The 15163-nt window shown below is 35.1% G+C and overlaps 1 protein-coding gene across 2 annotated transcripts in view; it reads left to right on the top strand.

Moving 5' to 3' along the window:
• Positions 1-15163, top strand: part of SLC12A2 (solute carrier family 12 member 2) — a 100168-nt gene that overhangs the window by 62664 nt on the left and 22341 nt on the right. For both annotated transcript variants that reach the window (XM_037016169.2, XM_017663698.3), the window contains exons 16-18: positions 1085-1196; positions 3302-3442; positions 9693-9799. In XM_037016169.2, the coding sequence (XP_036872064.2) occupies positions 1085-1196; positions 3302-3442; positions 9693-9799 (360 nt within the window). The remainder of the gene's footprint in view (positions 1-1084; positions 1197-3301; positions 3443-9692; positions 9800-15163) is intronic.

Raw genomic sequence — 15163 nt, 5'->3', positions numbered from 1 at the left:
ACATCAGTCCCAGGGCCACTCTGAGCTGCTAGATGAGCTAGGAAACATAAGCTCTAGCTGGGGAACCATGAACCTGCTGACATTCAGGTAGAGAGACTGGACTATTAACAGTCAGCCATAGAGGATGATTTCCTGTTTAGTTTCCACAAAGCAATTCTTCCAGACAGAATTGGTTTTTCAGCTAGCTTGCTGAAATTCCAAGACAGTTTTTTTAATTCAGATTTTTATGTTAATTGTATAAGAATAATTAGGAACTACCCTAACAAGTAATTTAGTGATTAAGTCAGATATTTTATCTATTTGCTTTCGTTAAAGTTTTTTTTAAATTATATAAGTTCTTGTTTTAAAGAATTTTTACTAATCTGTTTGAACTTATAAAATGGATACTTGAACACTTTTTCATCAAACAAGATCGATTTCCATTTCTAGTCAGTGAAAATCAAGAGCTACAAATATATGAAAGTCCTGCCACTGTCTTGTGTTTGCAAAGGCAAACTGAATTCAATTTCGGCTTCAGCGTAATTAATTAGAATTAAAACTTTTAGTCCAAATAGAAATCTTCTCTTTACCATAGGTGGTTTTACTGATACAACAACAGTGATTTAGATTAAGCTAGATAAGAAAGTGCGGATACTATAAAGTATAGGTAATGATGAGGTGATCAAGCCAGAAGAAAAGTGACCCCTTTTGTACAGGACAGCAAGGTCATGCCCTCAGGAACTTCTATGAACTTTCTGAAAGAAATGCAGTATTTATTACCTTTAGAAGATGAAAGCCATTACATGTTTAACTAGCATGGCCATTTTTTTCTGTTAACCCAGAATCTTGATTTATAATATTACCTGTTATTATAGAAGGACATTGGCATGATGTTTATAACAAGGTTTTTTTCCTGAATTTCTCATGTATAAGAAACCTGGGTTAAAAGTCCTTTTCTCTAAATGAGAATCCTGTGGCCTGTGACCTTGAAGACAGCTGCATAAAGGAGATAATAGTGTAATCAAATATTCTTAGAGAAGCAACTTAAAATTATGTCCCCAAAGCCTAAACTTCTCTCTGTTTTTTTCTTTTAATTTCATATTAGGCCACAGTGTCTTGTTATGACAGGTGCTCCAAACTCACGCCCAGCTTTACTTCATCTTGTTCATGATTTCACAAAAAATGTTGGTTTGATGATCTGTGGTCATGTACATATGGTAAGTGTTAGTTTTTATAGTAAATCTTTTTTCACTCTGTGTATATAATTTGTAGTCTCGGGGGGTTCTAGATGTGAAATAATTTGACAAGATAAATCCATTGGATTTGCTTGGGGTTTTTTGAAGGTAGTTTTTTTCTTCAAAATCTTTTGCTTTATATTATTCAGCCATAAGAAGAAAACAAATCCTACCATTTGCAACAACATGGGTGGAGCTAGTATTATGCTCAGTGAAATAAGCCAGGCAGAGAAAGACAAATACCAAATGATTTCACTCATATGTGGAGTATAAGAACAAAGAAAAAACTGAAGGAACAGAACACCAGCAGAATCACAGAACCCAACAATGGAGTAACAGTTACCAAAGGGAAAGGGACTGGGGAAGATGGGTGGGAAGGGAGGGATAAGGGGGAAAAAGGGGCATTACGATCAGCACACATAATGTAGCAGCGGGGGGACACGGGAAAGGCAGTGTATACAGAGAAGACAAGTAATGATTCTAAGGCATCTTACTACGCTGATGGATAGTGATTGTAATGGGGTATGTTGGGGGGACTTAATAATAGGGGGAGTCTAGTAACCATAATGTCTTTCAAGTAATTGTACATTAACGATACCAAAAAAAAAAAATTAAGAATTCAGATAAACTTCAATTTAGCAATTCCATTTCTGGGACCCCTTTCCATAGAAATAAAAAGCACAAATATATAACTAGGAAAATGAATTAAATTTAAAAAATTACTTTTGCCTCTATAACTGTCTAAAATTTCACTCTTAAAAAAAAGATTTTGAAATTTTGAACGTTTATTGTTTTTCTTATTTATTATGATATTTCAGCAAACTGTGTTGCCCATGTAGATAAGTTTGGCCAAAACAAATAGCTTCTTAATGACTAAGGAGCCTATATTAAACCCAGTATGGGTTTTTCTTACTGATAGTTCTCATAGAGTCTTGAGAACATTAGGAACATTTATTCACCAGAAAAAAATGTTGGAAGAGGTAGACAATTCATGGTAAATATTTAGTATCCAGTGTCTAAGCACAGTGGATTGCTGAATTTCCAAATTCAAGCACTTTTAATTGCCCATTAATTTTTGTTTTGACCATTATTAAGAAAAATTATTAAAAATAGTGTTAAACATTCATCCAAAAGCACTTTTCTGTTTTTAGCATCTGGGCAATTGAAAAGATTCTTTAGAATATTTATTTGTCAGATTAGCTTTTCTCCATAGTGTCCAAGTTCATCTTGTTCTTGGGGCTAGAAATGTGTGTTGGATGCCGGCTGTCTGAGCCCCTGCTAGAGTTGCTCTTCACTTGTGGCCCCAGTGTAGCAATGCCATTTTGGGGAAACACTGAGACACTGGCCTGACTCAGGACCTGTGGAGTTTTCAGTGTTTCTCAAAGTTGGGGTCTTGAGCAGAAGTAATTACAAATGGGGCAGTTTTCCTATAAGGAAAGATAAATTGTATTTTTCCTTATTCATGTGCAATTGGTTCATGTGTAATCTTAAACTTATTTTTACATTTTGCTTTATACATTTGTGTATAGTACATTTTATGTTTTGCTTGCAATGGTCAAAATAGAATTGCAAATTTAAAAAGCTCATTTCCTTTTATTTCATCATGTAACAGAAATAAGAAGAAAAAAATACATTTATGTTATATAGCTCACATGTATTTTCAATGATACTTCCATATTACCGAGAATTAGTAACTCAGATGTTTGGGACAGACAAAAAGAAGGTGGGAAACAAAAAACAGAAAGCACTTATTTGTCTATGTAATCTCTTCCATTTTCAGTAATTTCTACTTTCTCTCATCTACTTAGTATAAAAAACTTACTGTTTATTTTCAGTCTGTCCTTTTTTCTCTTCTCCCTTCTACTGGCATCCCCAATGCATTAACTATTCTATCAGCTCTATCTTTCCATAATCTTTAAGTGTTAGAAAACATTCACTGACATGAAAATGAATGCTGCTGTACTTTTCTCCCTCATCCCCAATGTTTAGGCTCCTTGTTTGAGCCAGTTTAAAAGGATGACCTTTATAAATGTGGAAAATAGATTACCTTACAATTAAAGATACTGTTAATACTTTTACCTTAAAAGGGCCCTCGAAGACAAGCCATGAAAGAGATGTCCATTGATCAAGCCAAGTATCAGCGATGGCTCATTAAAAACAAAATGAAGGGTTTTTATGCTCCAGTACATGCAGATGACTTGAGAGAAGGTGCACAGTATTTGATGCAGGTAATTTGTTAGCGCTTTAAATAACAATATTTCAGTTTTTTGTAAGCATTATAAAGCTTAGCATTCTAGGTTTCATTTTTCATATTCATTCAAATGGTCAATTTAAAATATCTTTATTAAAGTAGACTAAGATTTATATAATTTTAGAGCTAAATGAGTTATAGAAACAATGTGCTATGGCTGACAGTGAAGAACCAGTTTGTAAATATCTTAGCCTGTTTCTCTAAGATTCTTCCCATTTATTCTGCTATAACTCACCGGGTTTTTTTGTTAGATTGTTAAGTAATGGCGGTCCTTATTTTTTTTTACATTCTAGTTCTGTTCTGTATTGTATTTCTCACTATTTATTCACTAGTACTAAACTTAGACTTCCCTTTTGGTTTTGTGTATGGCATAGCAGCCAGAATATGAGATTTGGAATCAGTCCTAGGTTTAAGTGATAGCCCTGCCACTTCCTTATTATGGATTTTGGATTAAACAAGTTATTTAATTTCTCTGAAGCTCAGAACCTCAGCCAGCCCTAAAGGTTCTGGAGGAAATAAACGGGTGGAGACAGTGTTTGCCAACTTACTTTTATAGGAATCCTTTTCTTCAAAAGAAAGCTTGACCCAGTCACTGTGTTGATGGTAGAGCTGCTTTGTTGCAGTAGAGGTGGGAGGCCTGGAGTGCTGTCACCTGAGTCCTTTCTGTTTTGTTTTTCTTAAAATTTGACAAGCACAGGGCTAAGAAGAACCTAGGCCATCCTCAGGAATACTAAATGTGGGAGGGGTTTGCTCTGCAGACATAAAGCTTTATCATAAATCATTGTAATGAAGGTACTGTGATATTAAAGTAGCAATGGACAGTTAGACTAATGGAACAAAACAGAAAAAATGGGCCATTCATACAGGAAATTTAATATATGACAGAGGTGGAATTGAAAGAATAGGTTGGGACAATTGATTATCCATGTGAAACAATAGTAACAGTTCCTTACAAAGACCACACACAAAAACCATTTCCAGATGGATTAAAGACCTAAATATGAAAGGTAAATTCCTTTAAACTTTTAGAAGAAAATTCAGAATAATTTTATGAACTTTGGCTAGGGAAGAACTTTTTAAAAATGAGGTATAAAAAGTTGAACTATGAAGAAGAGATCAGTTATTTTTTAGTTAAAATTAGAACTTTGTACATCTGAAGAAAACATGAAGGCAGAAAAAGCCACAGACCAAAAAGATACCAGGAAAAGAGCATATTATTAGCAAAGAGTATGGTCCAGGGTATATAAAGAAATACTACTACATAAGAGAGGGGAAAAAAAGGGAGCAAAAATATAAGAAAAGAAGAGGAAACCTAAATGACAAAAATTAAAATCACAGTAAAGTTCTGTTCCATTCCCATTAGAATGACTAAAATTAAGTCTGCCAATTCCAAGCATTAGAAGTGTGGCTATCCTAGGATATTACATACTTAAGTATGTACCTTAGAGAAACTTTTAATACATGTGAAGAACGTTGTATGTAAGTATTCATAGCAACATCATTTGTAATACTGAAAAAGAAATGAAAGTGACTTCAACAACCATCAATCACATAATCGACAGCTGTAAAATCCTGCAGTGGAATTCTCTGCAGGGGTGAAAAAGGAGCTGCTGTACATAGCAACGGAGATAAACCTCAAAAACTGAAGGCGGAGAAAGATGTGAACAATATGAACATATTATAGATTTTTTAAAATATGTAAATGAAAAATGTATATGTATGTATGTACATATACCTAAATAATGGAGTACATAGTAAAAATATACAGCAGGCATGAGAAGGATACATAAGGTGCTTAATGTTGTGATGTTTACTTTGTGATGTTTCTTAAGCAAAGTGGTGGATACATGATTATTTATTCTTTATTCACTTCTTTATGCAAAATATTTAAATATTCAAGTAAAATTCTATCCCTGGTCATGAGGTTGTTTCTAGTGGGTAAATCTTGCTTGTATTTGTACATTTTATAGGAACATTTTGATAAGTGCTTATGTATTTAGTAAATCTTTTGAAGAAAATGAAGGAAAATATTCCCTTAGAACAATGGTTCTTAAACTTAAGCATGCATCCCAACCACCTGGATGACTTGTGATAAGAGACTGCCAGACCTGACCTTTGGAATGAATGATTCAGTAGGTCTGGGGTGCAGCCTGAGAATTTGCATTTCTGTAAGCTTGCAGGTGCCCCCGCTGCTGCTGGTCCAATCCAGGCACTGCACTCCGAGAACCTCCACTTTTGAGGGTTTCAGTAGTATCAGTGATAATATCATCAATCTGATGAGGGTTCGGACCTGTCTGCCCCGTCATTGCCTACCACCTAAGGTATTCACCCCGGTGGGTAATGACAGTAGTGTGGGGCAGGGTTAGGATATGTACAGCAGTGTCATATCTGTAAGCCTGGCAAATGTAAGCACTTATGAAGATGCCCAGGAGATTGGCTTTGTTATAGTGGCAGAGGTATATGAGGAACTATATAACATAGCCTTACAAACAGGTGAGTTGCCTCTGTAGAATAATCATTCAAACCAGTAGTATAAATTGTCACTGAGAGTATTTATCTTCGCTTTGTACATTCTGGAAACCAATTATAAAAAGTGGCAAATGTCTGTATGTCTGGAGGTTTATAATCTTTGTCAAAATAGTTTTTTATACATTGATTTCTTTCTACAGTAACCTGTTTTCTAATTCTAGAGATGCTGTTCTTTGATGGTTTTGTTATGCTTTACTATGTCATACATTCTGACTTTTCATTGCTTTGTCCCCTGAGTTGTCTAGTTACTAATTATAATCATAAACATTTATTTATCATTAAATTACCAGTAAGTATCCAGCCTCCACAACAGAACTTGAGATTCACTAATTTTAGAGGTGGTCTAATAGATACCTTGCTTAGGGAGCCCCTTGTCAGTGAGACATTAGCACTGCTAACTTCTTTGTGTATTTGGATTTGTCTTTTAAATGGCAGAAACCACTTGATTGTCAGTCCAATTTTAGAGAGTTCATTTTAAAGACTAAAAGTCTCTTGTGGTCAGGTGACATCATGGTGGCCTTAAAAGTGAAGTGATTTCATTTAGTCTCAATGTGGAGATAATTTTGCCTTTTTTCCTGGGCAAAAAAATAGCTTAAAATTATACTGTGTAATATGTGCTAAGTGTTTTCTGATACCTTGTCTCTATCAGCCACATTTTGAGGTAAACAGTGATGTTTTTAAATTCTTCTAAAATAAGTAAACTGGAATAATTTTACATTGTCAATAAGAATATTTGGAAAAGTAAATTATATCCATGTCCTTACAGCCTCATCCTAAATGTATATAATGCCATGAGATGTTAACTAATGATAATTTAAGGCATATTACTGTTACTAAACATTTCAAAATTGACCATACACAACATCTAACCAAAACTGCAATTTTTTTCAGTAATTTTTAAAGTAATACAAGTCTCATGGCAGGACTTAACTTAAATAGTTAAGTGTGGCATTTGAAAATGTTTTTACTATTAGTGAAAGACAAAAAAAAAAGCCACATACCATTGGGGAAACAGCTATCTTTTATGGTGCAGTAAAAATGATTATTAGATACATAGAAAAATGTTATAACAAACTAAATGCATTTCTTGGCAACAAATTCTGGTGGAAGATGCATGGAAAACATTACAAAAAGCTCAAAGAAATAAAGAGCACAGTAGGAATGTGTGATTGAAACTAGAAATATGTGTAGTAAGCTTCAGATGATTGCTATTCTGCCAGACCAATTTCAATTATGAAATTCCACAAAGCAGTAGTTTTCTCTGAACCATTTAAAGAAATATGTTCCAGAGAAGACGTATTTTCAGTAATAAATTATTCCTAAAACACATGCTGTTTTATGGAAACTGAAAATGTTACTTCTCATTAAATAGCTACTTTGATTAGAATTTACAAAGGATTTAAGGGTGAGTGATACTTGTGAAATGTCTTTGCTCATTGAAGGGGAAGTTATTGAAATAATGAAGTTGAAAGCAGAAGTGCACAGAGTGCCACAGGATGTTATTGTTAATTTCATAAAAATAAAACCTTTTAATTGTTATAAGTTTGCTATTGTTAATTTCATAAAAAATGAACCTTTTAAATGTAAGAAGTCTGATGAGAAAAGGAATAACTGACAGTATTTTGTACTATCAGGAAGTTACTAGTGATCTTCTGGCTTAGTTTTCTGAAAGCTATGAAACTTAAAGATAATTTCTTGGCTTTCTTTTACCAAAAAAGATAGGGGGAGTGGATGAAAATATACTATGTGGTTAGTGGCTACCTTGCTACCTAAGTTTTAAAAAAGAAAAATGAATATTTTTTATCTGAAACTTGAAAAGAAAGCATTGTTTTAAATACTGAGTGGAAAAAAAATCTTGTTTTTTGAAAGAAACTTGTATACAGGTCAGTTTGAAAATGAATGTAAACTTTACATGGTTAGAAATAGTTCTTTTGTTCCCTGATTATCTCAAGTCCTTAGGACAATATCTAGCACAGGGTCAGCACTTGATAAATACTTGAATTAATTTAGTTTTTTTGTAAAAATATTAAGTATGTCACCTGTAAAAACAAGTGCCACATCACACCATATACAAAAATTAACTCAAAAATGGATCACTCTCCTGAATGTAAGAACTAAAACCATAAACCGCTTAGAAGAAAACATGGAGGTAAATCATCATGACCTTGCATGTAGCAATGGATTCTTAGATATGACATCAAATGCATGAGTAACAGAAAAAAAAAAGTAGATAAATTGGACTTCATCAAAATTAAAAACTTTATGTACCAGAGGGCATTATCAAGAAAATTGAAAGACTACCTACAACGGAAGAAAACATTTGCAAATCATGTATCTGATAAAGTTTAATATCTAGAAGATACATTAAACTCCTAAACAGAAGGATGCCCAATTTTTAAAAGGGAAAAAGGACTTGTGTAAACATTTCTCCAAAGAAGATACAAAGATAGCTAATAAGCACATGAAAAGATGCTCAATATCACTAGTCATTAGGGAAATGCAAATCAAAACCACAATGAGATACCACTTTATACTGCTAGGATGCCTGTTATTTAAAAACAAAAATAAAAACAAAACAACAGGAAATTACAAGTGTTATGAAAGATGCACAGAAATTGGAACCTGTGCATAACTTGTGAAAATGTAAATGCCACAGCCACTATGGGAAACAGTTTGGTGGTTCCTCAAAAAGCTAAGCATGGAACTAATCATATGATCAGTAGTTCTACTCAGCCGTATTCCTAAAAAAATTAAAAGCAGGGAGTCAGAAAGAAACTTACATGCCAATGTTTACTACAGCATTAGTCACAACAGCCAAAAGGTAGAAACAACCTAAATGTCCATCAGCAGATGAATGTATAAAAAAAAATGTATGTGTGTTTGTACACACATATACATACATGGAGTATTAGCCATAAAAAGGAATGACTTTCTGAAATATCTGGGATAAGCAAATTCAAGAGACAGAAATAGATTAGTTATTGGGGTCTGGAAGGAGGAGAGAATGAGTAACTATTACTTATGGTTACAGAATTTTTGAAGTGATGAAGTTTTGAAAATATGTAATGAAGCTTAAAAATCAGTGTTTGAAATCTTACAGAAGAAGAGATTTATTGGATTTGGGGACATATCTGTTAAGCATACTGAATTGCAACTCTTGATAAAGTTGCAAGAAAAACTGATAAACAGTTGAGGAAGGAACTCAACTAGCCAAATTTCAGCAGAAGCTTTTACATGATTGGAAGAAAGAATTCAAAATTTAGTATTTATATGATTCAAAACTGCAACCAATAGTGAATGCCTTCATTTGGACTTTTGCCTCTAAGTTTTAATGCCTATAAAAATACATAACTGGGAGTACCATTGTATCATGAGTTTTATAAAAGGTTAAATATATTCCATCATCTTCCTCTTACTAAATACATGAAAATTTTGATAAGTCATTAAAGTACAATAATGTACCCCTACAACTTTTCAAGTATTTAATTTTATCTTCTACTTTTGTAAATGTTTAATCTTAATATATGATTAATGTATGTATAATTTTAAATATGCATATATTAGATGCTCAAGAATGTTTGCTGGTAAGGATACATAATTTAAAAATGTTTGAGGCTGTCCATTTGGAAGGTTTCCTCATTTAAAATAAATTTTGTTGAATAGCGTATCTTTAAAGTTATATTTTCCCTACATTTTAGGCTGCTGGTCTTGGGCGTATGAAACCAAATACACTTGTCCTTGGATTTAAGAAAGATTGGTTGCAAGCAGATATGCGGGATGTGGATATGTATATAAACTTATTTCAGTAAGTATCCTTTGAATCCTGTAACTCAGTTGATTCAGAAAATGTTGATTTTGAAAGTTTGCACTGGTTTTTGAAGCCTGTTTGTACTATAGTCGCTTCTGGTGGGAGCATAAGTTTGAAAAGAATTACACAAGATTATCCGGATTTTAAACTGATGTCTATTGACAAATTTTGGATTAATTGATCTCTCTATATGCTTGAACATTCACACATATATAAGCATTCACACACACATATATAAACATTCACACACACGTTTATACTCTGGTTTCCTATTTATGTTAGTGAACTTCATACCCCTACAGCTGTTGGGAAGCAGCATCCCTAATGTTTTTAGACCCAGGACCTTCCGAATTGCATCGTTTTAATATCTGATGCTGAGGAAGGCATTTCATCACTGATGCCAGCCTCCGGTTTAGGTTTCAAGCTTATTTTGCAGTAGCCTTTTGTTTACCCATTAAGTTATTTACATTACTTTTTAAAAATGTATTTATATGCTTTATTTTTCCACCTCCTTCAAGTATAGTTCTGAGTTGATTCACTTTTTAATGGTATTTCCAATGATCTTTATCAGACAGCTGATTTTTTATTGACATCACTTTAACTTCCTGTGTATGAATTGGTTACTGGGTTCTTTTTTTTTTTTTTTTTTTTTGAGAGGGCATCTCTCATATTTATTGATCAAATGGTTGTTAACAACAATAAAATTCAGTATAGGGGGGTCAATGCTCAATGTACAATCATTAATCCATCTCAAGCCTAACTCTCGTCAGTCTCCAATCTTCTGAAGCATAACGAACAAGTTCTTACATGGTGAACGAATTCTTACATAGTGAATAAATTCTTACATGGTGAACAGTACAAGGGCATTCATCACAGAAACTTACGGTTTTGATCACGCATTATGAATTATAAACAATCATGTCAAATATGAATATTCATTTGATTTTTATACTTGATTTATATGTTGATCCCACATTTCTCCCTTTATTATTATTATTATTATTATTATTTTTTTTTTTTTGAGAGGGCATCTCTCATATTTATTGATCAAATGGTTGTTAACAACAATAAAATTCAGTATAGGGGGGTCAATGCTCAATGTACAATCATTAATCCATCTCAAGCCTAATTCTCGTCAGTCTCCAATCTTCTGAAGCATAACGAACAAGTTCTTCATGGTGAACGAATTCTTACAGAGTGAATAAATTCTTACATGGTGAACAGTACAAGGGCATTCATCACAGAAACTTTCGGTTTTGATCATGCAATATGACCTATAAACCATCAGGTCAAATATGAATATTCATTTGATTTTTGTACTTGATTTATATGTTGATCCCACATTTCTCCTATTATTATTATTATTTTTATTTTTAATAAAATGCTGAAGTGGTAGGTAGATGCAGGATAAAGGTAGAAAACATAGTTTAGTGCTGTAAGAAGGCAAATAAAGATGATCAGATGATCAGGTGTGTGCCTATGGACTAAGTATTAATCCAGGCTAGACAAGGGCAGCAAGACATCCACGGATACAGAAGATTTCTCTCAAAGCAGGGGGGGTGAGGTTCTGAGCCTCACCTCTGTTGATCCCCAAATTCTCACCTGATGGCCCCCCTGCGACTGTGCCTGTCTTAGGTTGTTCCTCCCTTGAGGAATCTTACCCGTCTCTGGCTAACCAGTCATCTTCCGGGGCCATGCAGGGAAATGTAAAGTTGGTAAGTGAGAGAGAAGCCATATTGTTTGCAAAGGTTAGCTTTTTACTTCTTTGCAGATTTATGCCCTGTGGCTTCTATGCCCAGCACTTGTCTCGAGGTATCTTTACCACCTGGAGGAATTATGATACTCGGTAAATTCGATATGAGGCACGAATTCTATTTAAGGTTTGTAATTAGGAAGGAAGAAGAAAAGCTATAGATGTAGCATATGAAGGAAACTTGGGAGGATTGATTATTTCTTTGACATATCTTCTTGTATAGTACCTTAAGTATGTATAGGTTTTAAACTACTAACTAATTTGCACACACATATTAACATAATAGGAATACGGTGACATAAACAAAGCAAATCTATAATTACCAGCCATCTCCAGTGAAGCCAAGAAAACCATTTAGGCACCCTAGGCATTTGTGAAAATTTATCTATGATATGATGGATATTGTCCAACTGTACTTGAACCATCAGACAAATTAAAGCAGCCCATTTCTGGGATCTGTTCACATCCCATATGTTCTTTTAACCATAGATAGTCTATAGTCATGAGATTTTGGAGTGCTACAACTTGCACCCCTCCCAACTCCTGGTTGAGTTCCAACAGTACAGATCCGGTCAAATTCGTTGTCTCACTGTATGCACATGCCAGCCTAGACATCTCCCTCCTCCTTCTTATGGCAAGTCCAGGAGACGGTGGGCTGGATGCAGCCACAACCGCAGCATCGTCCGGATCCCTGTGGAGGCTTTTTGATGATCATCCCCCGGCACGAGTCCTCCAGAGAGTGCTGATGCCGGAAGCTCCTCCTCATATCGTATCTTAGTTCATTTTCTGGGTATCCAAGCTAGGCCTTGATCTTCTGCGTAGAAACAAACAGACCCTTTGCCCACACTTTGACATGCCCTCTATACCACTGTGCAGAACTCATTGGAGGTCAGCACACAGTAACTGCTTTTTTTTTTTTTTTTTTTTAATTAAGAGAAAGGAATATTATCAGAAAAGAGTACCTCCATAGCTGATCATCTGACACCCTTTAAGTGATCAACATTAAGGATATTTAAAGCATGCGTTGATCTTTGATTTACCAATAGTTTTATCCTGTTAAGGAGTAATCCCCCTTTTCTTTCTTTCTTTCTTTTTTTTTTTTAAATTTTTAATCTACACTTACCTGAAGAATACTATGTTTACTATGCTCTCCCCTATATCAGGTCCCCCCTAACAAACACATTACGGTTACTGTCCATCAGCTTAGCAAAATGTGGTAGAGTCACTACTTGTCCTCTCTGTGTTGTGCAGCCCACCCTCCCCTTTCTCCCTCCCCCCCATGCATGCTAATCTTAATACCCCCCTTCTTCTTCCCCCCCCTTATCCCTCCCTGCCCACCCATCCTCCCCAGTTCCTTTCCCTTTGGTACCTGTTAGTCCATTTTTGGGTTCTGTAATTCTGCTGCTGTTTTGTTCCTTCAGTTTTTCCTTTGTTCCTATACTCCTCAGATGAGTGAAATCATTTGGTATTTCTCTTTCTCCGCTTGGCTTATTTCACTGAGCATAATACTCTCCAGCTCCATCCATGTTGCTGCAAATGGTTGGATTTTTCCACTTCTTATGGCTGAGTAGTATTCCATTGTGTATATGTACCACATCTTCTTTATCCATTCATCTACAGATGGACATTTAGGTTGCTTCCAATTCTTGGCTATTGTAAATAGTGCTGCGATAAACATAGGAGTGCATCTGTCTTTCTCAAACTTGATTGCTGCGTTCTTAGGGTAAATTCCTAGGAGTGGAATTCCTGGGTCAAATGGTAGGTCTGTTTTGAGCATTTTGATGCACCTCCATACTGCTTTCCACAATGGTTGAACTAATTTACATTCCCACCAGCAGTGTAGGAGGGTTCCCCTTTCTCCACAGCCTCGCCAACATTTGTTGTTGTTTGTCTTTTGGATGGCAGCTATCCTTACTGGTGTGAGGTGATACCTCATTGTAGTTTTAATTTGCATTTCTCTGATAATTAGCGATGTGGAGCATCTTTTCATGTGTCTCTTGGCCATCTGTATTTCTTTTTTGGAGAACTGTCTGTTCAGTTCCTCTGCCCATTTTTTAATTGGGTTATTTGTTTTTTGTTTGTTGAGGCGTGTGAGCTCTTTATATATTCTGGACGTCAAGCCTTTATCAGATCTGTCATTTTCAAATATATTCTCCCATACTGTAGGGTTCCTTTTTGTTCTATTGATGGTGTCTTTCGCTGTACAGAAGCTTTTCAGCTTAATGTAGTCCCACTTGCTCATTTTTGCTGTTGTTTTCCTTGCCCGGGGAGATATGTTCAAGAAGAGATCACTCATGTTTATATCTAAGAGGTTTTTGCCTATGTTTTTTTCCAAGAGTTTAATGGTTTCGTGACTTACATTCAGGTCTTTGATCCATTTTGAGTTTACCTTTGTATATGGGGTTAGACAATGGTCCAGTTTCATTCTCCTACATGTAGCTGTCCAGTTTTGCCAGCACCATCTGTTGAAGAGACTGTCATTTTGCCATTGTATGTCCATGGCTCCTTTATCAAATATTAATTGACCATATATGTTTGGGTTAATTTCTGGGGTCTCTAATCTGTTCCACTGGTCTGTGGCTCTGTTCTTGTGCCAGTACCAAATTGTCTTGATTACTATGGCTTTGTAGTAGAGCTTGAAGTTGGGGAGTGAGATCCCCCCTACTTTATTCTTCTTTTTCAGGATTGCTTTGGCTATTCGGGGTCTTTGGTGTTTCCATATGAATTTTTGAATTATTTGTTCCAATTCATTGAAGAATGTTGCTGGTAATTTGAGAGGGATTGCATCAAATTTGTATATTGCTTTCGGCAGGATGGCCATTTTGACGATATTAATTCTTCCTAGCCATGAGCATGGGATGAGTTTCCATTTATTAGTGTCCCCTTTATTTTCTCTTAAGAGTGACTTGTAGTTTTCAGAGTATAAGTCTTTCACTTCCTTGGTTAGGTTTATTCCTAGGTATTTTATTCTTTTTGATGCAATGGTGAATGGAATTGTTTTCCTGATTTCTCTTTCTATTGATTCGTTGTTAGTGTATAGGAAAGCTACAGATTTCTGTGTGTTGATTTTGTATCCTGCAACTTTGCTGTATTCCGATATCAGTTCTAGTAGTTTTAGAGTGGAGTCTTTAGGGTTTATTATGTACAGTATCATATCATCTGCAAATAGTGACAATTTAACTTCTTCTTTACCAATCTGGATTCCTTGTATTTCTTTGTTTTGTCTGATTGCCGTGGCTAGGACCTCCAGTACTATGTTAAATAACAGTGGGGAGAGTGGGCATCCCTGTCTGGTTCCCGATCTCAGTGGAAATGCTTTCAGCTTCTCGCTGTTCAGTATAATGCTGGCTGTGGGTTTATCATATATGGCCTTTATTATGTTGAGGTACTTGCCCTCTATTCCCATTTTGCTGAGAGTTTTTATCATGAATGGATGTTGAATTTTGTCAAATGCTTTTTCAGCATCTATGGAGATGATCATGTGGTTTTTGTCTTTCTTTTTGTTGATGTGGTGGATGATGTTGATGGATTTTCGAATGTTGTACCATCCTTGCATCCCTGGGATGAACCCCACTTGGTCATGGTGTATGATCCTTTTGATATACTGT

This window comes from Manis javanica, chromosome 14 (genome assembly GCF_040802235.1).
Source record: "Manis javanica isolate MJ-LG chromosome 14, MJ_LKY, whole genome shotgun sequence".
Lineage (NCBI taxonomy): Eukaryota > Metazoa > Chordata > Mammalia > Pholidota > Manidae > Manis > Manis javanica.
This window is presented reverse-complemented; position numbering and strand designations above follow the sequence as displayed.